Raw genomic sequence first — 21485 nt, forward strand, 5'->3', positions numbered from 1 at the left:
CTTGCAGCACTGCTTGGAAAGCTTTGTTCTACCTCAAATGGAAACTGCAAGCTTGAAATAGCAAGGAAAATCTATGGTCTGTGCAGGAGGCAAGGTATGATATGTATCTGAACACTTTGTTCAGGGAATGATTAATAACTCACCAAAGGATGGCATTTTCCATTTTGTTCGAGGCATGAGTTTATGGGTGTGTATTCCACTCCATTCCCCTGAAATCCATCCTTACACTTGCAGTCATTCTGTTGTTTTAATAAAACACTGCAATTCATTAAAGTGACTATAACAGGGTGCATATTCTAGACATGGTGAATTAGTCTGTCTTTCTGTGTAGTTCCATTACTTCAGTGAAATGACACTGAGTCATATATCTAGAAGACCTTTATACCTGACATCTACTAGCAAGCTTACTAAAAAGTGTTTGCTGCCAGAACACCGGCATGGAGTGGGGAGGGAGCCCTGGGATAGGAACTGAAGGAGACTGCCTTGTGTAGAGAGTGCTGTATGGGAATAACCTTGTGGCTGTGAGGGAGCGGAGAATTTGGGGAAGAAAATGGGATGGAAAGCACAGGCAGAGCAAAAAGAGTGAGAACTAGTGCCTAATGAATGTGAGAGGACATACCTGACCTGGTCCAATGTATATGCAGGTGGCATTTTCGTGGCACCCTGCCACAGTGGGCAGCAGGCAGTTGTTGATGGCTGAGCAGTCCCTTCCATTGCCTGTCCATCCTGCCTGGCAAACACATGTGTGCTCTTCTGGGCCGGTCTGAACACATTCGGCCTGGAGGGAATGCAGAAGCATCTGTTCAGGACAGGTAGGTGGCATCTGGCTTTAGGTGTAAGGCTTGTCTAAGCAATAGTAATGCCACTACTGGGGAAAGAGCTTGAAACCACAGTGAAAACTGTGACTCTGCCTTCTGCAAGTTTCTGGCCAAACCTACCTTTCTATGTCAGTTTCTATGGGAAAAGTAGGTACTTACATGGATATCGCAGCCACCTGGGTTTAAAGCAGCACAAGGATCAACTTTGGTGCAGCTCATACCGTCTCCCTCATAACCAGGTTTGCAAACACAGCTGTAGAGAAAGAAGGGAGGCATTAAACAAGATAGGATGGCTGTAAAGTGAAGCAATTGTTTTCCACTGTAACATGTTATTTATAGGCAGCTTAAATTGGTAACCTTGGATTCACAGCACATATATTATATTGTTTGGGTTTCTTTTTCCCCACAAAATATTGGCTGGCTTAATTAAGACAAATCAGGGATCCATTCTCTGTGTATGAGATGGGAAATCTAATTAGTTTTGCCATGATGTGATATTTGCAAAGGTGAGCTAGTAGCTCTGAATTAATTATGAGCTGGGATTGCTCTTTCTTTCAGTGACACAGAAGATAACTCTTTCCCTGAAATGCATACAAGAAAATGAGCCACCCCATTTCCCTGGGTTGTCCTCCCAGATTAATCTATACTGGAGGGAATTTCTTAAGCACTCAAATTACACAGCATCCCCCATCCTGCCTTTTGTGGTGACTGTTGTGGTTTTAGCTCATGATGAATACACTGCAGCAAGAAGCAAACTTGCTGTGTGTGAAAGTGAGCATGAGGCAAGCAACAGGCATCTGTAACCTAAGAGAGTTTTGTGACCCATCCTGTGAGGACTGGAGAGCCTATGCTGTGGCGTGCAAACCTTAGCTGAGCTGATCTGAGTAAACTGTCTATCTCCAAACTGCTAGAGAATTTAATTGTTTTTCAGCAAAGCTCAGACTTCTGATTCACCAAAGAGATGGTTAGAAATAAGAGCTTCCTGAGAGAGCCTTTGTAGATGTTGGTAGGAAGGCAGCCTTCTGAACAAGGGTTAGATCTGTATGAATATATCAGTGTTAAATATAAGGTACAGGGTAGGGCATTGAGAAGTCGTGATTACTATCTTGCAACTCAAGGCTGATGTGGTACATGTTTATGCTTATTTGCTGCATAACAGCATTTCATTGGCTGATGTCTGTGTACTGCTACACAGTGCTATTTTGATCAAGCAAATGGGAAAGAGCCGCAGCATAGTTAATTAGATGCAAGTTACTGACTTACCTCATTGCACCATTGCTAAGCTGGCAGTCTGCGTGTGCATGACAGAGCTGTAGAGAGGGATCGCAGGGAACAATCTGCTTATCACAGAGTTTTCCTGTGTATCCACTTCTGCATGATCCAGGAAGACAGATCCCATCACTGTCTATTCGGTTATTGCATTTCCCATAAACACAGAGGCATTCTAGCAGAGATAAATTACAATGTGCAATTCCATAATTGTAAAAGGCATCTATTCTTACACAGAATTTGTGAATCTGGTCCTCTTTTTTTTTTGCTGGTGCCTAAACTTTTGTATTTCTAAAGTCTTACTTTGTTGGGGAGCTTATTATTTATTTATCATATCCATGTCTTTTCAGGTGTGCTTTATGGCTAACTATTTAAAATCTGTTATATCTTTATAGTGCACTTATCTATCAATGAATTTCAAAGTACTTCAGAAAAGCAGGAGCTAAATACTGTGTCCTAGGCTATTAAGGCTGAAATTATTTCATTGCACAGCTTTTAGTGTACTTTCAGTAATATGAGAAGCCTTTTAATGTTGAGTATAAAATGCTACAAATTGCATAGTGCTGGGCTGGTATACAGAGCAGCAGCACAGAACTAGAACCACTTTTCTGGGGCTGGCCTAATTAGTGCTGCTGGGAGGCACAGCAATGTGCCCAAAGGACTTGGTAGGTAAGCCTTCTGCAATCCCAAGAAGTGCCAGTGGTGACTAGTTAAGCCAACATGTACTGCTTTGGTGGGAGTGCAGCTTAGGCAATACCACCTTTTCTTATGGAACTTGTTTCTCAGTTTTTGTCCATGTACCTGTGAAATTTAGAGTGAGCTGTGCTTCATGAATGACATAGCAAAAAAGACTAAACCCAATTTTGTAGATGGGGATTATATCTCTATTTGCTGGTTTATATTCTGTAGACTCTCAAATGGTTTGACATAGCGGGAATAAATCTGTCAGTATATAGAAGACGACTGCTGGAACTATAAGTTTTGCAGATCATAAATTATTCAGTAAAGATGGTTATTAAGTGTTTCTAAACACAATCTGTTTAGTTTTAGTTGTTCTTGGATTACATATGTTTGTCATTTCAGGCAGGGTCTGCTCTGTTGTGGGCAGTACTAGATGGGAACGGAATAGCAAAGATCTTCTTTTCCATTACTTATATGAGGGAGACAAATGAAAAGAACAATAAATTAGTATACAGCAAGCTGTGGGCTCTGCAGAAAGTCCAATTAAGTCAGTGAGAAGATTTTCACTGACTGCAGGCTTATGATGTATCCCTTTGAAATAAGAAATGGAAGTACCCCAGAGACATCTTGCTCATCTGACATAGAGAATGTTTAGCGAGCAGTTAACTCCTACCTCAATGTTACTCAGGTCCAAAAGAAACAGTTACGCTGAGGAAGTACGGCTGTACTTACCTTTGTCACACTGAGGACCGTATTTGCCAGGGTCTGAGCAAAACTGACACTGTGAGCCGTGAAATGCCTCAGCACAAATGCAGGTCCCATTTCCATCCAGGCCATCCATGCACTGTGATAGTGGAAAAGAGGTGATTTCTATGTATAAATTGAAATGAATTTTTATCTTTCCCAGAGAGAAGAGACTATGTGCCTCTCCGTATTATTGACTGTGACAGCCTACCAGGAAGAACCTCAGCTTTGAAGAAAAAGGTATTTCAAAGCAAAAGTTTTCCTTGTGCTTGTACTTTGCTGCTGTGTATTCTACATTGCTTTGCAATTTGTAAGTGAGAATAGTGAGCTGCGTCATTACCATGTGCTGTGCAGAGCAGAAATGTTAAGAGTGCATCACCAGCACTGATCTTGCCTGTGTGCTGTGTGTTGGAAGCACAGAAGCCTGCAGTTCAGACATCTGAGAGGAGACCGATTAATTTTCCCTCCCCCATATAACTGAACCTGAAATTCACAGCTATCACTGGACATAAATGGAGGGAGCCTAACATGTTTATTGTGCAGAAGCACTTTAGGGACTTCAGGGACACAGCTTATCCTTCCCTCTATGGGAGTTCAGGGTGCTGCCAGATGCTCTGCTTACCTGACCCTTTCCTGAGCAGGGTTTGGAAAACCCTCCTGGGCATGGACTGCAGTCAGGGCCGAAGAAGCCTTTGCAACATTTTGGTTCCTGTGAAATAAAGCAAATATCCTTTTTCTCGGTGCCTTAGTGAGGAGGCAGTGTATGAAAGACAACTCTCCATCATGTTTTGTCTCTCTGGCAAATGCCTGTAGGGGTAGTTGGCTCTTAAAATGCTTGTGTGGAACCAGAACCACTCCTGCAATGGCCTTGTTAAAACCAGGAGTGGTATTGGCAGCCTAAGAAGTGGATACACAGACCACCATATCCTTCCCTTGTTCTTGTCAGACTCATCAGTGTTAGAAATCCCTGTACTCTTGCTGCTTATAAATGTACCTGTGTGCGTCTGCTCATGTTGTGTGCACTCTCGTATTTGGCAGGGGGAGTGCAGTGCAATTCAGAGGCAGGCAGTCTCCTCTGCATCTGAGATCAGGAACTTGAAGATATGTTTTAACCCAAGGGGGTGCTGTGAAAGCCAGACATGCTGATTTGATATTCCCCCTTTCCCCCTGCTCCAGTGTGGCATTTAGCCACTACACAGCCCTAAATGTTTTTCTCAGCTGCATCTTTTGTTTTATTCATGAATTTGCTGCTTGATCCATTTGTTTATCAAGAGCACAGAAAGCCTATTAGGAAAAAAACCCCTCATTTACATATGTGATTCTTTTCTCCCAAGTAACAAATGACAGGACAAGAGGTAACAGCCTCAAGCTGTGCCAGGGGAGGTTTGGACTGGATACTAGGAAAAAATTCTTCATGGAGAGGGTGATTAAGCATTGGAACAAGCTGCCCACGGCAGTGGTGGAATCACCATCCCTGGAAGTGTTCACAAGCATGTAAATGAACCCCTCAGTGACATGGTTTAGTGGTGGACTTTGCAGTCCTGGGGTAATGGTTGGATTTGGTTGTCTTAAAGGTCTTTTCCAACCTAAATGATTCTATGATTCAAGGGAAAGGAATTAGCAAAAGGCTCTCAAAGCTTATGGATTTGTTAGACTTCTCTGTTTGTTACTTAATGGTGGTTCTGAAATGCAGAATCTGTTTAGGACCCCCAGGATCCATAAAGGTGTAAGTACTTCTCATGGGCTAATGACTGCTGCAAGGACTAGGTTTGCCAGGCAGAGCAAGTGAAGCGTGGTTCTTAGGAGCATTTCCTATTCATTGTTACTCCATACTGTATGAAGTCCTGCGACAGGAGTGGCTGAGACCACGAGGGATCAAGCTGTCCTGTTCTTTGTGGGTAAAGCTGTATGGAGCAATGATAACATGTGGGCTTGGAACCTTACGTTAAAGTCCTGCATTAGAGAGTATGAGTGTTGTTTATAGCGTATGGCAACTGAAAAGCTCTCTGGAATGTGCCTGGTATTTTGCTCGACAAAATTTGGTTTTACAGTCAGTCCTCTCAGCCCCTTGTTAGAAGGGTATGGAAACTGTATGGACATCTCCATACATCACTCAACTCCAAAAGGAAAGTTCACAATTCAAAAGGCAGTATTTTGGAAAACTTTTGTATACATTTCACCTTAAGGAATCATAATTCTGTACCTTTATTGTTACATTGCAGGCTCTAGCACAGCCAGTTTTTTGAAAGGTTAGGCCTTCAATAATGCATCTTCTTTTTGAGAAAGGCTGAAACATGCACAAAGTGGAAGCATTAGTATTTCTAAGCAATGTAAAGATCTGTGATATAACCTTACTATCCCAACATAATTTAACTGGAGAACAGTAAGTATTTTGCTATAGAGTTGCATTTAAAAATGTTTTAAATTATGAATTTTTCATAATATGAACTTTCTTTTAATTTTTTACTGAATAAATGACATGTAGGTTATTACTGAATACGGCATACAGGACTAACTACCAATGAGTTTTCATAACACGTGCGGTAAAATTCTTGTGGTAGCTAGACTTGAGTTTTGTGTGTGGAGAAACATGCAGCCAGATTTGCATCTCTTAGATGCAAAGCAGATGGGAAGGTTTCTATTCTTTCTGAAGCTGCTTCTGTTGACAGTCACTTCTGGGAGGATGCTTAATCAAAAGGAAATTTTTAACAGATGTGAGGTCTATTTTAAATCTATTCCTCCTCTATTTTTAATTTGCTAACTCTCAAAGTGTAATCATAGCCATTCTCATTCCTCGCCTCCCTCTTCTGACAAAACCTGTTTGAAACAGATTTTACACAACCTGGGAAGAGTCAGAGCTTCTATGAAGTCTACAAGGGATCTTGCAACGATAAAAATATAATGCTGAAATCACCTGATGATTCAATTATTGCCTAAAAGAGACTAAAGTAGTGTCTATATTTGCATTGTTACGTGGCCTCTTGTATTCATATCTGGTTCTTTGTCTCATTGTTTTGGGAGAGCAGTAATCAACAAACGGGACCCCTTCCCTTTAAGCATTTTGTAGAACTGGGGAATCTGTAACTTACAATAGGCTTTGAATCCTGAGGACAAGGAGCCATTGCCTGTGATAAACAACTTGTACAGAGGCCCTAGGTGGAAACAATAAGGTTAGTCATTTGAGACTGCGTTAAACCAGATGCATACTTATGGAAGATATACCCTGTACATTGTAAGTACGTGTGTTCTATGGCTTTTAACTCTTCCAGCATGGATCAGGAACCAAACAGTAGCACCAGGGCTATATCTGCTGGTTCTGATTTTTCCTGAGTGGTTGTTCATTTTCACCTTCCCCCTTTTATTTTCATCTGTCCTTTCCCTGGTTCCTAATTTTAAACAATTGTAAGCTTTCTAAACAGAAGATATACATGGGCATGAATGCACTGGTGTCTTTTGCTCAATCCCATATATTAACTAACGTTGTCTGAAGGTCTAGTACAGTCTCCACACTTAACTTCTATGAGAATTTTTTATTTCATCCTAGGAAGACCACAAATTAGTGGTCCCATATATACACAGTGTGAACAGAAATTTGTCTTGTGTATAGGCAAGCAGTGAAGAGAAAACTATTCCTTGCTTCCATGTTGTAGATCCTGTACTCCATTGTGATCCAGTGGTATATAGCCATTTTTGTGTCTTCACCTTTTGGTTGCCTTTTCCCACTAGCTAATTTATCACCATGTGGTGGTGACAGTGGCAGTTATGGCACCAAGGAGATATAAACTCCAGTGGCAGTTTTAAAGATGAGTTCTCTGACAAGCTCAACATGCAATAACGTCAGAGATTTTCATCTTTTCAGAGGGTGAATATGGAGTTTGTCAAAGCTGTGTTGCTTATGACTACTAATGTCTTGTGTTTTAACCAAGTTAGAATAAATCCTAGAGCGGGCATTCTATGCATTACCTCACTGTGTTTCATAGTCATTGGACAAGTGACCATGAACACGAATTATAGCATTTTACCCACAGATTAAGCACTGGAAGTGTGGGGGAAAAAAAATCAGGTATTGCTTTGGATTTAATAGTCCTTCATGGTGTACAGCAGTTAAAGGAATAAAAGGCCAGATTTACAAAAGCATTTGGGTGTCAAACAGTTGAGGTTTGTGGTTCAGATGTATTTTGTCAAATACACTTGGGCATTGAAAAGCTCTTTGATAAGCTGAGGAGTCATGGCTGAAGCTGTCTTAGCCTCTTACCTTTCTTTGTGTTTCTGAAAATCCCTGCAAGTGCCTCTTTACTGCTTTAGAACTTAAAAAATCTGTTTGTTGTGGAAAACGTTTCTCTCTCACCCTCCTGATGTTCAGAGCAACGCAGTGTCACCTATTCACTCCCTTTCTCTGCCTGGGGAGGTTTCAGCTGTTGACGTGTTCCCACTCCCTTCTTTTCCTGAGCATGGGGGTGCTGCCTCTCCCCTCTGCCTTGCCACAGAGGGGAGCAGAAAAAAGCACCTTCACTTCCACACAAGGTCAGATCTGCCTGTTTTCAGCAGTAGGTTAAAACACTGTAAGTAACTGAAGCATAGACATATATTCCTGTACATCAGGTCTGCCGTGGGAGGAGGTAGAGCAGACAGCTGGAAACAGCTATGACTTCATTGCTTGGAGCACCTCTTGTCAGAGGTCATCAAAACTGGCCACAGTCCACACCTCAGGCAGGTACTGAGGACCTGTTGTCCCTGTGCTCTTTGTGACATTGTGGATAAGCACTGCTGTCATTCAGTTTGGCTCAGTTGCAGCTTTTGGTGTTTGGGTATGGCTACCTGGGTACATATGCATTAGCATTATGGTTTTGTCTTTTAGGGTGTAAAGTTCTTGTAGGTGTGTACACCTGCTTGTTCCTACAAAGTTTGTCTCTTTTAACTGCTACCACAAGTATTATTTATAAGGTGAAAGTTTTCCAGTTTTCTGAGAGTGGAGAAGATGCATGGTGAAAGGTTAGAATAGCAAAGTCATTGCTCCTTTCTGGTGTTCTCCTTGGTAGCAGTGCTCTGATTAAAGCCTTGGGTATTAAACTATATTTTAAACTATGCATGAAGCTTTCAAAGGTGACAAAACCACCTAATTCAATTTGGAGAGTAATTTTTTTGTGACAGATGGGGTTTGTTTCATCTTTAAATCATTTTTCTGTGTTGCTTTAGGAGTGATTGATGTCAGACATAGGTTGTAGGTAGGGTTTTGGTAAGGAATTCAGATTACTAAAGTATTCTGGGTCTTGATTGCTTTTTGTATTGGAGATTGCTGCTCATCACTCTGACTAGTTTATGACTGCATTGCACATATGGCATTCTGCAGTTATTGCCAGAGGTAATAGTTCTTTACTGTGCCAGCTCTTGTGTTTTCTTCGTTGCATTTTGATGCTGTCCAGCTCTGTTGGGAACCTCTTTCAAGGCTGTGGTTCTGGACTGTTGTAAGTTAAGGTAGTAAATGTTTTGCATCACTGTACCAGAACTGTTAGTGGCCCAGATATGTGCTTGAACATAGTACAGTAACAGCTCATTTGAACCATGCTTACTGCAAATTAAAAGCTTAGTTGGATATTTGGTCTTCTTACCAGAAATAGTGTCTGAATGTTACCAAGTGTAAAGGCTTGTACTCTGTTACCAAACTGAACAAGGTATGTCAAAGTCTGCCCCTTGAAATATAAATGTGTTTTGTGGTTCCTAATTTGAAAAAAAAAAAAAAAAAGGAAGAAGGCAGAGCTAGGGGAAATTGTGGCTTCTGAAAAGAACATATTTCTAATATATTAATATAAAATTAATACTTAATATTTTAACTTGCTGGCTTCTTTCCCTGCATACTTAGTAGAAATTAAAATACTGATCTGGAGTAGTTTCCCTGGGAACTTGACACCGCTTACTGTGTTTGCACAGATGAGAATCAGGAATTGGAGGAAAAGGTTTGACTGGGGAGGCAACATATTTTCATATACTACTAGACAATCCTGCAAGAACTAGATTTGTTAAAGTGGTTTAGGATGTGCTTATATGAGTTCTCTGTAAATTACTTGTATATGTGCAGTAATGCTACCCAGGTGGCTGTATGTGATTGATATATGAATTTCAAAAAATACCCCCTTTTTAATGGGCAGTATCAGAGAAAGTAGTAAAGAAGAAGCTAGAATGCTTTGCATGGAGCACTTAAGAGCTGTTGATTTGTTGTGATTCTCTTACCATTGCGACTTTGCTTCTTGTCTCATCACACCGATGTGGTAGAATTGGAACAATTGTGGGTGGAATAAGAACCCCTGCTAGGGTATAAATGCGACCATTTTTTGCAACAATATCTGTTTCTTCAATTTCTTCTCCACTCACCAAGATTTGTCCCTGTGAAACAATAAATTGTTATTAATGACAAAATTTTCAAGGTTTCTCAATTTCTGATAATTTGGAGAATTTCTACTCGTATTTCTTTTCAGTTGGCTATCTTTTATTACACTTGTTTTATGCAAGTGAAACGGGCACATGTATTGCCCATTTTCATCAATATTTCATGAGCAGTGCTGTCTAAATTTTTCCCTTTAATCTGCACTGTTAGCCTGTGGAACTGGTTAATAAAAGACTGGCCAAAATGAGCAGACTACTCATGACTTCAGGCACTTATTTCAGTGGGCATAAGCACACTTTAGTCCTCTCTCTGACAAAGCGAGATAAAATAAAAGAGAGCTTGGGGGTGTGTGTGGAGAAAAAGTACTCTTTATGCATTTCTCTTGCAACTGCTCTGCCTTTTCAAGAATTTTTGCATGTGCCTGTCATCTCCAGAACAGAAGGAAATTAAACATAACAGATAAGCTTGATTTCACAAAGGTACTGAAAACTTAATACCTTTAAAAATGTGTTCACTGCATTTATCAGGATCAGAGATTATAATAGTAAAAAAAATACAAGAATATATGTGCACTGAAAAGAGTTTAAAATAACTAAAATATGTAACAGAATTATTTAAAATATTTTAAATAGATTTTTTTAAAAATTAGAGCAAAAATGAAAATCACGCCTAGTCTGCTGCTAATCATAAGAAAAAGGGAACTGCAGACTGTTCTTATATATTGATCATTTGCTCTGCGTCCTTTATAATACTAATTTCTATCAGTAGGTGGGAATGGCAAGTTAAAAATTTCTGCCTTATTATATTCATTCACATTATATTCTGCCTCAAGAAATTCCTCTGCTAGTGTTTCCCCTCCTCCCTTTTATATTCCCCCTGAATGCAAACAGTTGCCTAGATCAGAGAGAGCTGTTCACAGGTGAAAGCTGCCTTTGACTTACAGTGCTGGTCCTGTTAAAGTAAATGAACTGCTTCGCCATGCTTCTGATGTGCTCTATTGAGACAAGACTGGCAACCTCTAGCTGAAACGAACATAAATTCAGTGAAAGAAATGTATATCATTATTCTTTTCAAATCCAGATGGGTTTCACAAGAAAGACTACTTTTCTCTTTAAGGTGGGCAAATGAACCTATTAGCATTGTGGCCAGACTCATGTTGACTAACCTGCTTGTGTAACAGTGACTAAATTTTGACTAAGTTTGCTGGTTACTGCATGTGAAGAGCTTGTTGCCCAAAAGGATATTAATTTTTCTTCTAATTATAGCAACTATTCTAAGTTATCACCCCTCTCTAAAAATAGCCCTGTTTGTACCCACAGACCACTGTGCAAATGGCAGTGCTAATGTCTCGTGAAGAAACACGTGGATCTCATGCCTCTGCTCCCTGTGATCTTTCTCTGTGCCAGGAATGAACTCCGCCTTGGACACTGAGAGCAGGGCCTTTTGCTAAGGCTACAAGCCCTTCCTTCCTTCCCCATCCTGTGTTGAGGATGAACTTCAGCCTCCTCTAACCTTAGTTGCTGGTGGTGTTCCTGGGTTCTGCTCTTTGTTTTCAGCAGAAAAAGGAGGAAGAAACAGAGGGCTTACTTAGGCAACGACAAAACTACCTCTCTCTGATAAACAAAAGACTAATATTAGCAGAATAGGTTCAGAGAGAGCTTGATTTTGATAGCAACAAGTACTTTTCCTGCTACTCATTCCTGCCATCCTGCCAAGCTGACAGTATCCCCTGACAGTGGTGTTTGCTCCACAGCATGCTAAGGCAGTGGGTCTCAGGTTCAGAATGACTGTATTTGTGCATATCTATCTATCTATCTATCTATCTATCTATCTATCTATCTATCTATCTATCTTTCCTACTTGGTTAAGTCCCTATCATCAAATGGTATATTTTAAAGGGAAAATAGTTACTTGCATGTAACACACTAGTGTGACAAAACACAGTTTTAATTTGCCATGATTCAAGGACTACCCTATGCCTCCTAGCAGGGTTTTATTTGCATTAGTGACATTGAGGTGAAAGGTCTGTGTTCTCTGTTATTGACTTTTATGCGACTAACCTTGGTAAAGACAGAGGCACAGCTATCCTTTGCAAGCTTACCATGCAGCACTGAGTAGAGGTTGTTCTTGGAAACCCTCTACCTTTAGAGTGGCAAAGGGTTTGAAAATGCCGTTACACCCTGGGTCAGTAAAGCAACCATGCTCACCTCTGTACTGGAGACAATGTGGTATCGGACCAGCTCCAGCAATTTCCATGAACCCTGCCAAAGCAGAAAAGAGGCCATTTTAGCCCAAAATGAGTGACACAAATCCAACTGGCCCATTGAGAGGACATGGGGATAAGAACAACATCACTAGTTGATGCATCAGAGGTCTTGGGGCTTTGCCATGTGGCTGTCTGGACTGTGCTGTGCTGTGCTGTCAAGGCAAGAGCAGGGGAGTGAGCACCTGGTGTGGGGGATTGTCATTGCTTTATACGATGTGAGACTCCAGATTCTGTTCCTTTTAGGTGTTGCCTTGATCTTTAATCGATTGCTTCAACCTTGATCACAGGAGCTTAGCTTAGATGAACACTGGACAATGTACATATGCATCTGCTATGTATCTGCTATCTATCTGCTATCTGAGAAAGATTTGTGTTTTAGAAAGACTGTACCTCTGCAGAAAGCAGGTAATCCAGAACGTCAGCTTTCATATTGCTCAAAGCCTCATTACTTGGAACAAAGACTGTGTAAGGCCTGTTGTCCTGCTGTAAATCCATTCCCAGGCCAGTTTTCTGGTTTGGTTTAAAAAAAAAGAAGTGAAATTATATTCAGAAAAACTGAAAATAGCTTTTTAGTATTGCTTTTCTAGCTCCTTACCTCTATCAAAGATGTAAATTGGCTGTATCTTCCATTATCTTGAAGTACTGACATTATGGTTTTCTGAAATACAATGAAATTAAGATTTGTTTTAGTTGGGAACACGGAACAAACCCCAAGTCTTGTAAGACACCTTCTGAATTCCTGTACAAGTCTCAGTACACATTGAATCCATGTGGATTTCCTTATTGTTTGGGTGGCTGGTGGGGTGTGGAAGTGTCTGAGTAGTACCACTTGTCCTGGGACTATACTTGATTATAGTTAGGGTTTGTCATTGTCCTGAAATACTGTGTAGTCACAGAACATACAGTGAGTGTGTGTGTGTGTGGGAAGTCTTATTATCTCTTCATTCCCAATAAGAAAGAACAGAAAAATAAACTATTTGCATCACCATATGAAGAAGTGAAGTCTCAAGGAAGCATGCTAAGCAGGCCACCAGACATCCCAAAGTATCCAAAGTTACCAGTTTTTATAATATTAGCCTTTAGTGGTGAGGGATTGCCGGTTTGAATACAAGTCTTGCCTAATATCTCTCCAGATGTCCCTCCTTTTAGTGTGTTCTGGAATTTGGTTGGATGTGTTGTGACTGCAATGAGGAACCACTCAAATGCAGTGAGAGCAACCAAATCCTTCAGAGACCAGCTTGGCAGAAAAGGGAATGCCTGTTTACAAGGGCAACTGTGACATCACCTTTGACTTTGAATGGTGCTCCTCTAAGCTGACCCTACAGTGGCTCAGTATAGTTTGTCCAGCTGCTGTCTGTCATCTTCCTTGGCATTCAATTAGTGTGAAACTGTTTTAGAAGAAAGTCTGACATTGAATGTATATAGCTTATGACTCACCTCTTTGTTGCTCTCAAATGTTGGTTCCACATTGTCCATGGCTTTGTCAATAATGTGCAGAATCCCATTGGAAGCAATAATATTTCCCTGCAAAAGTTTTCCTTTCCTCCTTCCTCCTTGGATTCTAATTCTTAATTGATTATCCTGAAAGAAGCCAGGCAATGGATAATGAGCTCTTTATTCTGGAATGACAACAGAGTATGTCTGTTGTATGTCTAGCATTACCATTGCCAACACCTGAGCCATTTAAATCTGGGGAGCCTAAAGGCTGCTTCCGATTCTTATCAAGGAAATGGAAAAAATTGCTTTGGCTTTGAATCAGGATCATGTTATTTTGTTCCAGGACAGAAAAGTTAAGAGAAGCAGGGACAGGTCCTGTGGGAAAAGCAGTGTACCTAAAAGGATTCTGATGACTGCTAGTAATAAAAGTCTGCCAGGAAATGATTTTAAACATGATTGTACTAAAAGGTTCAACTCCTGTAATCTTAAGGGACTACAGTCCACTTCCTTATATTATATGTATATTTAAAATAACAAAATGTTGCTGATTCTGCACTGTACCAAAGCATGCAGGAAACTAACAGGCCTCAGACAGCAATGATATTTTCCTGTTACAAATGGAGTGCGTACTCATTAAAGAAATAAAATAGATCTCTTGGATGCTACTGATCTACTGCAAAACATGAGAAGTACTTGATTTCAGCCTTTACATAGGCCCAAGTCATTAAAGAACATCCAATGGACCAAGAATAGTAACTCTACACTATGAAATCTAATATATCAATTGTAGAGAACACATTTTTTAGACAGTGGGCTCAGACTTCCCTGGAGCTCACTGACATCAAATAAACTGGGATAGTGATGAAATTTACTATATATTTTTTATGATTTACTACTGTACTAGGTTAATAGCTGGACTCTGATCTTAAAGGTCTTTTCCAACCTAAAGGATTCTGTGACTCTCTATGCATTTTATTGATGCTGAACACCTCCATTTGCTGCATCATTCAAAGGATGCTGATGCTCAGTGGGAAGTGGGAACTGCAGTGCAGTTGGTGCTCACTCTGTATGAGCTGTACACACAGTTGTCCAGCATAAGTTCTGGACTTTTTTTTCCCCATGCGCCCTCTTACTTCACTTAGTCTCTCTGTGCTCTCTTAATACCCGCCCTCACTTCCCCCAGCTCTGTTGGTAATGCCTGCAGATTTAGAATGACTTAATTTTAGCAAACATTTTTTAGAGCAATCTGTGTTAGACCTCTATGTCACTCAGTGGTGATGCATTTCTAAAGGTAATTTCTGTTTTCCCTGATTTTAGCACAAACTTTGATGCTGGTGATATTTCAAGTTTCACTTGAACTCCTTGTAATGCATGGCCACAGATGTGTTTTTGCATAACCCAGCAGCTATCTGCATCCTGATATCTTGATGTTGAAAGACCTTTCATACTCCTCATTGAGTGAACAGAGAGTGTAATTCTTGCTGAGGTATGCTGGAAGGCCACTTACCTTTTCTCCCTTTGATATCTCTCCTGGCTTACCAGTCAAAGTATGTATGACATTAGTATTATTCAAGCTACTGGTATTCAGTTGACCAGCAATTACATGGAGTTTCACAAAGTACTGTGCTCTCTGTTTATTATTCAGAAGATCCTTTATCTAGAAAAGCAGGGGAACAGAGATTTATTTCAATGCAGGCTTCATCTAAAAATTAAAAATAAAAATATCCTGGTGAATGCTTTTTCCCCCCTCCCGTTATATTTTATCCCCCTTAAATAAAAACCGACCTGTAGCCTCCCCACTGAACATTCAGATCTTAATTCAGCCCCTCTCTCAACCAGGTGATAAAAACCTGAGCATAGCTGTGTAAGACAGTCCGAAACATATTTGAAGCCTGACTGTGTTCTACCCTGATTTACCAAATTGTTTTGCTTTTCTTTCAAGTAGGAAAAAGACATTCTCTGGCCTCTATATTTAAATGTACCCAGAAGTGTACTAGAGCAAAAGTTCTGAATCTGTTGAATCAAAGCACTTTTAACACAGATGAGATTTCTGAAGAAGCTAAATCCCTTCCCCTAATGTAAAACCCTTTCTCTTGTTTACTTACATTTGTGCCTTTGAGCCCCTTGTTTGTTGGTACAAGGACAGTAAATGGTCCCAGAGTACTCAGTGGCCATTCGTAGGTATTTTCTTGTAAGAAGGGAGAATGAGGGGCGAGAGAAGAAAAGAAGTTAAAATGCCTATTGGAAAGTTCATTGAAGGAAGGGATTGTGTACTCTGCATGGGGTATAGAACACTATTGTCTTTATTAAATGTTAATGTAAGATTCTAAAGTCAGAGTCATTAAAAAATAAGAGGCAGATAGGAGGTGAAATCCAGCTGCTGCTGCACGTTTGACACAGGATGGGGCAAAGCAGTCAGAATGCTTTCTGGCAGCCTGGATTCTGTGTCATGCAGACAAGGGTGGTGGACATGAACCCAGCGTTTCTTTGGAGATGTGCCTTACAGGAAGATGGCCTTCTGATTTAAATCAGTTTAGCCTTCCTAGGGTGAGGGTATGCTGCTGATAACCTGCTGGTAATGTAAATGTCAGCAAGCACGCAGCTACTCATAAAAAATGATGCACTGAAAATTAATTAAAGTTGTGCTGCTCAGATGGTATTTCTGATTCCAATACAGTAGTGTGAGACCAGTGACACTGCAGCTGAAGGCATTAACTGTTTCTAGTATTCAGCTCTTTCTCCAGGGGCTTAAAATCAGAATTAGATTTATAGAGATATTATGTCAGAGAATATATCTCAAAATTAATATGCTGTATGATAAACCAATTTGGACTATTCTCCTGTATATTCTTAGCTTTTGAAAGACATTAATGTGGAGTAAATATATTGTAGGATAACCTTTGTGGTTAATGTGCCATTGTAGCTTCTGGCTAGTAAATCAAATGGCACGAATATGTCCAAAACTTAACCAAAGAACATGAAATTGAGATTGTTCTTAAAAAAAGGTGGCACTGAGCATGCTGAGCACTTTTTAGAGGCATAATGAAAAATGCACAGAGAAGCTCCAACTGAGCTCTCACTGTTGAGGCAATGGATTTCACTCTTCAGTGCTGAATTTGAAGGTCACTGCTAAGTTTTGTCCTTGGTCAGTTATGGGGAATTCTTAATCCATTTTGGTCAGGAATTCAGGATCTTTATTTTAATCACAGGGCTCAGTGAAAAGGACCAAGAAAATTATATTAAACAGGAGGAAGTTTTTCATGTACACGTTTAACTGAAAAATCCATCTCTATTTTAGCAGTGTTTGTCCATAGCCATGCAGCAGAAGATGAAGACAGCTATGTTATTCTCTTTACAAGGTGACTGCAATAACTTAAAAACGCTGAAAGCTGTGAGGCCTGCCAGGGGCTCCATCTCACTTCTTCAGAGATTTTGGATATGTAGAAAACCCTCAGCTACGGCTGAGATGCTCTAGTTGTGGGTCCTGAGGGTGATGGGGACCATGGATGGGATCAGTCTCTTCCATTTGCCTCTCTCCTCATTCCTGGTAAAAGCAATGTAACTGCTGATTGCTGGGACGAGGGAAGAGAGACCCAGCTGGGCATCCTGATGTTTTTGGTGGACTTCTGTGTGTTGTTCTATATCAAATCTCAATTATTTAAATTAATGAGGGCAGGGAGGAAGAAGTAGTGGGATGATCCCATTTATTCCACCATGGGGCAAACCCCACTGGTGTTATTGAATGGTATGTAAGGGTTTATGGGAATATGTTTGTCACTTCTGCTTGTAAATTCTTGCAGATTGCATGGCATGCTACACACAGGCAGCTTTAGGTGGTCAGGGTGAGACTACAGTGAATGGCATGCATGCTGTGGCACCTTCCTATGGTGAGGAGCACTGGGACAATATCAACTCACCCAGCAGGAGCTGACTCTGCTGCGTCTGGTCACTTACCCATGAGTGATAAGGCAGATGTCAGCTTGCCTTGCCACCGCCCTCCCACTTCTGCATTCAGGTCTTGGAGGCGCTCCATCACGTTTCCATAGCACACAAACCCATTTCCCACGGACCCCCCCTGGCATGTACACCTGTGAAGAGATTGTCATTTTAGCTGCATGCTGATGCCCCATGGTGTCATTGAGGCTCTTTCTAAACCTGTGCCAACTGTTACCTATTGCTTCTCTGAAGGCATTTTTAGGAAGCTCCAGTGCATTTTAGTTGAGTCTTTGCTTCTGCATGCTGCCAAGAGCATCAGTGTGCAGGTCAGCCTGGTGGCTGCTCACCTGATGTGATCTCCTATCATCTGGCTCAGGAGGCAGCAGTGTCTGTCTTGCAGGACCTCCTTGCATGGGGGCTATGTGACACCTCTGGCAACTTTACATCTCCATATGTTACTAGAACCCAGAAAGCCACCGAATGGGCCTGTCTTGTGGGTGATGAGAGGCTACAGCATAAGTGGACGGGGTGCCACAGTGATACCTGTACTTTAATATTATCTTTTCTTCTAAAACTGCTGTAGCAGAAAATCTCCTGCTTTCTTAGATGTGTGCTTTATGCTGTTGCTGTCCCTGTACTGGAAATAGCAGCTCATCTGTAACACTCCGGCTGTCCCCTGGGGACTCTAGCCTGTGTGAGGTGTCAGTGACCTATGGTTGACGCAGTCCTATGTATGTTCAAAGCAGATTCAGGTCACGGTGCCTGTGGGAGGGGCAGGCAATGCCTTGAGATTGAGCTCAGTGGCCTCACTGGCTTGGGATGGGCTGCATTTGAAGTAGGGTGTTGCATTCGAGGCAAACTCTAAAATTTATGGCAGAACCACTACAAATGTCAGTCTGACATTTTCTGTTCTATGAGGGAGGGAACATGCCTCATGAAAAAGGAACATTATGGCCATGAAAGCCCTCAGTGTCATGAGAGAGCTGGGTAAGAAATTGTTGGTTGTCAATGTGATTGACATGTACTTGCTATTAGGTGCTGATGGGTACAAATGGTAGTGCATTTCAAAGAGCAGCTAGGACTTGCTTGTGCCTTGGCCTTGTGTCAGCCTGACTGCTCACCAGGAGAAATGGTTAGTACTTTCTAAAGCATCTGAACTCTTCAAGCCTGCCTCAATGTGAAGGGATCTTGATACCTGCTGGTTTTACCAATCTGAGATCTTTCTATTGTACTCTTCTGAAAATCAGCCACCACTTGGCTGTGCCTGGGAGACTGGCTGGAGGTGTCAGCTCAGTAATTTACTCATCTTTGGTGCTAAAATTAAAGCAGGCACTTGTTAACATGTAGTGTGCACAGAAAGAAACCCTTACTATATTTAGGAGGCTAAACAACTGTATGCTATGTGTTGTCAAACATTGGCTTTTAATAGGGCCCTTCCTAATATAGTCTTCAGCATGCTCAGTATTCACATGAGCCCTATCCATAATGATGCATGTATCTGGATAGGATTCTGAAGCCATGGTTAGAGGGGCACATTACTCTACACAAGCAAAAGATGTTCTATATATAGCTAATGACCTTGTTGTTTGCATGTGCTGGTTGTTACAAACACACATCTGCCACTCACACCCCACAGCAGTATCAGTCTGATGCCAAATCATCTCCTGTTTCCCACATATGGTCTCTATCATAGCTGTTTCTCTGATGAAAACAGTATTAATTGAAAGTCCCACAGTTCCTGCAGGCTGGAGGACTGCATACAGACTCCAAGGGATACTCAGATTTTGGCCAAAAGGCTCAGCCTTTGATTCCTTCTGATCCTGGGTAGGAATACCAATCTAAAAGCATCTTAAATTTTCAGGTTACGGTTCTAATGATCTTTTTAAGGGGTTCTCTAGGGAAGAGGGTATGACTGTAGAGCCTGGATGATTAGGTTAGTGCTGGGACAGAGGAGCAGGTCCTCCTTGGGAGCTGACTAATTTCTTCTGATAGGGTAAATATTGCTTTATAAATGTATGTAATATAATGTATTCACCTGGAGTACTGTGTGCAGTTCTGGTGTCCTCAACATAAAAAGGACATGGAACTGTTGAAACAAGTTCAGAGGAGGGCCACGAGGATGATCAGGGGACTGGAGCACCTCCCATATGAAGACAGGCTGAGAAAGTTGGGGCTGTTCAGCCTGGAGAAGAGAAGGCTGCGTGGAGACCTCTTAGCAGCCTTCCAGTATCTGAAGGGGGCCTATAGGGATGCTGGTGAGGGACTATTCATTAGGGACTGTAGTGATAGGACAAGGGGTAATGGGTTAAAACTTAAATAGGGGAAGTTTAGTTTAGATATAAGGAGGAAGTTCTTTACTGTGAGGGTGGTGAGGCACTGGTATGGGTTGCCCAAGGAAGCTGTGAATGCTCCATCCCTGGCAGTGTTCAAGGCCAGGTTGGACAGAGCCTTGGGTGACATGATTTAGTGTGAGGTGTCCCTGCTCATGGCAGGGGGGTTGGAACTTGATGATCGTAAGGTCCTTTCCAACCCTCACTATTCTATGATTCTATGTGCACAGGCAAGACTGAAAAAGATGGGAACTATCACTGCTTCAGCTTACTCAGGAAGGGATCTGCATCTCTCTGGAAAAGGGGAGCTCAGCTCTCTGTCTCCATTTTACCTGAATACTTGTATAACAGAGTTTTGATTTATGAAGCTATGATTTCTATATTGAAGACATAGAATAAAAGTAAGAGTGGGATTAAAAAAAGAAAATAATTGAGTTTAGTTGAGGGAAAGCCAGTTCTGCTTGGAAATCAGACAGGTCATGGTCTAATATGCAATGTAATACTGCACCAGTTGAAGCTTTGTAGCTTCTGGGCAAGGCTGAACATAATTACTGTGCTGAAGCAATGCCATAGAAAGTGTCAGCACTCACTCAGGAAAGATCTATATGGGAACAGAAAACAGAGACAATCTTGATTTTCCAGGAGGTTGCTGTGTTATGTTCACAAACCAAATGTTTGCCTTATTTACATCTTTGTCTATACATGAGGTTTACTTCTATACAAATAATTTGATCCTTGAGAAAGTAGAAGTGACTGTAAGAGACTAACAGCACAACTGCATCTTTAAAAAAACCCCAAACCTGGCCTCTGTTACAGCTTTGTGTTTTAGAAGTAAAAAACCCTACCAAACAAGCCTTCCCAAATACATTTAAAGTCTGGGATGCAGCCAAAATACATAAAGTGTTTGTCACTTATCAGAGACAATTTATTGTGCCCACATTCACTAATCAATGTTTGTCTTTGTAAAGTTCCTCTTTCATAAATGGATTTTCTGTAGTTGGAAACTATCCAGTATAATTTCAAATACATTGAAAATATACATCCAGTATATTTTTCAAATACATAGATTTCAAATCAAACGATTTGAATCCCATTGCTTTCTTCTGTATTTGTTTTTGCCATTAAAGGTCATCGAATGAATAATGTGCAAAGCATTTGGAATGCTCGTTTTCCTCCCCAGTCATAAATGTTTAATTTTCCTATTTTAAATTCTCAAAACTTCCTCAGCTGTAGAAAATTGAGTTGCAACAGTGAAACAGTGACAAATCAGGAAGAAAGGTCCTGATTTATGTGATGTGGAACTTCACAGTAAATTTTCAACTCGTATGGAGAAGCATGGTAATATGCGATACTAGGTATAGCATAAGTATATATTAAGTGCAACTAGAGGGTAATATACTACCCTCTAGAAATGAACTAGGGGATATTTGAGATAAACTTGTTTGAAATGCACAATATCTTACACAAAAGTGATGTTCATATTACACTGTAAGAGAAAGCTGCATGATGAAGCAAGTACTGGCAATAAGAATCCAAATTCTTTGGTTTGAGATAGCTTTGTTAAACTTAATGTTAAAACCGAGTTTCTACATCCTAACATCTGTTTAGCAAAGTTCTGTGAA

The 21485-nt window shown here is 40.9% G+C and overlaps 1 protein-coding gene across 1 annotated transcript in view; it reads right to left on the minus strand.

The window, feature by feature from the left end:
• The window catches only part of STAB2 (stabilin 2), an 83995-nt gene that overhangs the window by 45142 nt on the left and 17368 nt on the right, over nt 1-21485 (minus strand). Inside the window, exons 10-24 of the mRNA XM_031050065.2 lie at nt 17552-17685; nt 15703-15785; nt 15105-15254; nt 13598-13741; nt 12756-12818; nt 12551-12670; nt 12102-12155; nt 10836-10916; nt 9741-9893; nt 4135-4221; nt 3501-3612; nt 2082-2262; nt 978-1071; nt 620-778; nt 144-239 (exon numbers count right to left, since the gene is read on the minus strand). Coding sequence (XP_030905925.2) covers nt 144-239; nt 620-778; nt 978-1071; nt 2082-2262; nt 3501-3612; nt 4135-4221; nt 9741-9893; nt 10836-10916; nt 12102-12155; nt 12551-12670; nt 12756-12818; nt 13598-13741; nt 15105-15254; nt 15703-15785; nt 17552-17685 — 1711 coding nt within the window. The remainder of the gene's footprint in view (nt 1-143; nt 240-619; nt 779-977; nt 1072-2081; nt 2263-3500; nt 3613-4134; nt 4222-9740; nt 9894-10835; nt 10917-12101; nt 12156-12550; nt 12671-12755; nt 12819-13597; nt 13742-15104; nt 15255-15702; nt 15786-17551; nt 17686-21485) is intronic.

This window comes from Melopsittacus undulatus, chromosome 5 (assembly GCF_012275295.1).
Source record: "Melopsittacus undulatus isolate bMelUnd1 chromosome 5, bMelUnd1.mat.Z, whole genome shotgun sequence".
In the NCBI taxonomy this organism is placed as follows: Eukaryota; Metazoa; Chordata; class Aves; order Psittaciformes; family Psittaculidae; genus Melopsittacus; species Melopsittacus undulatus.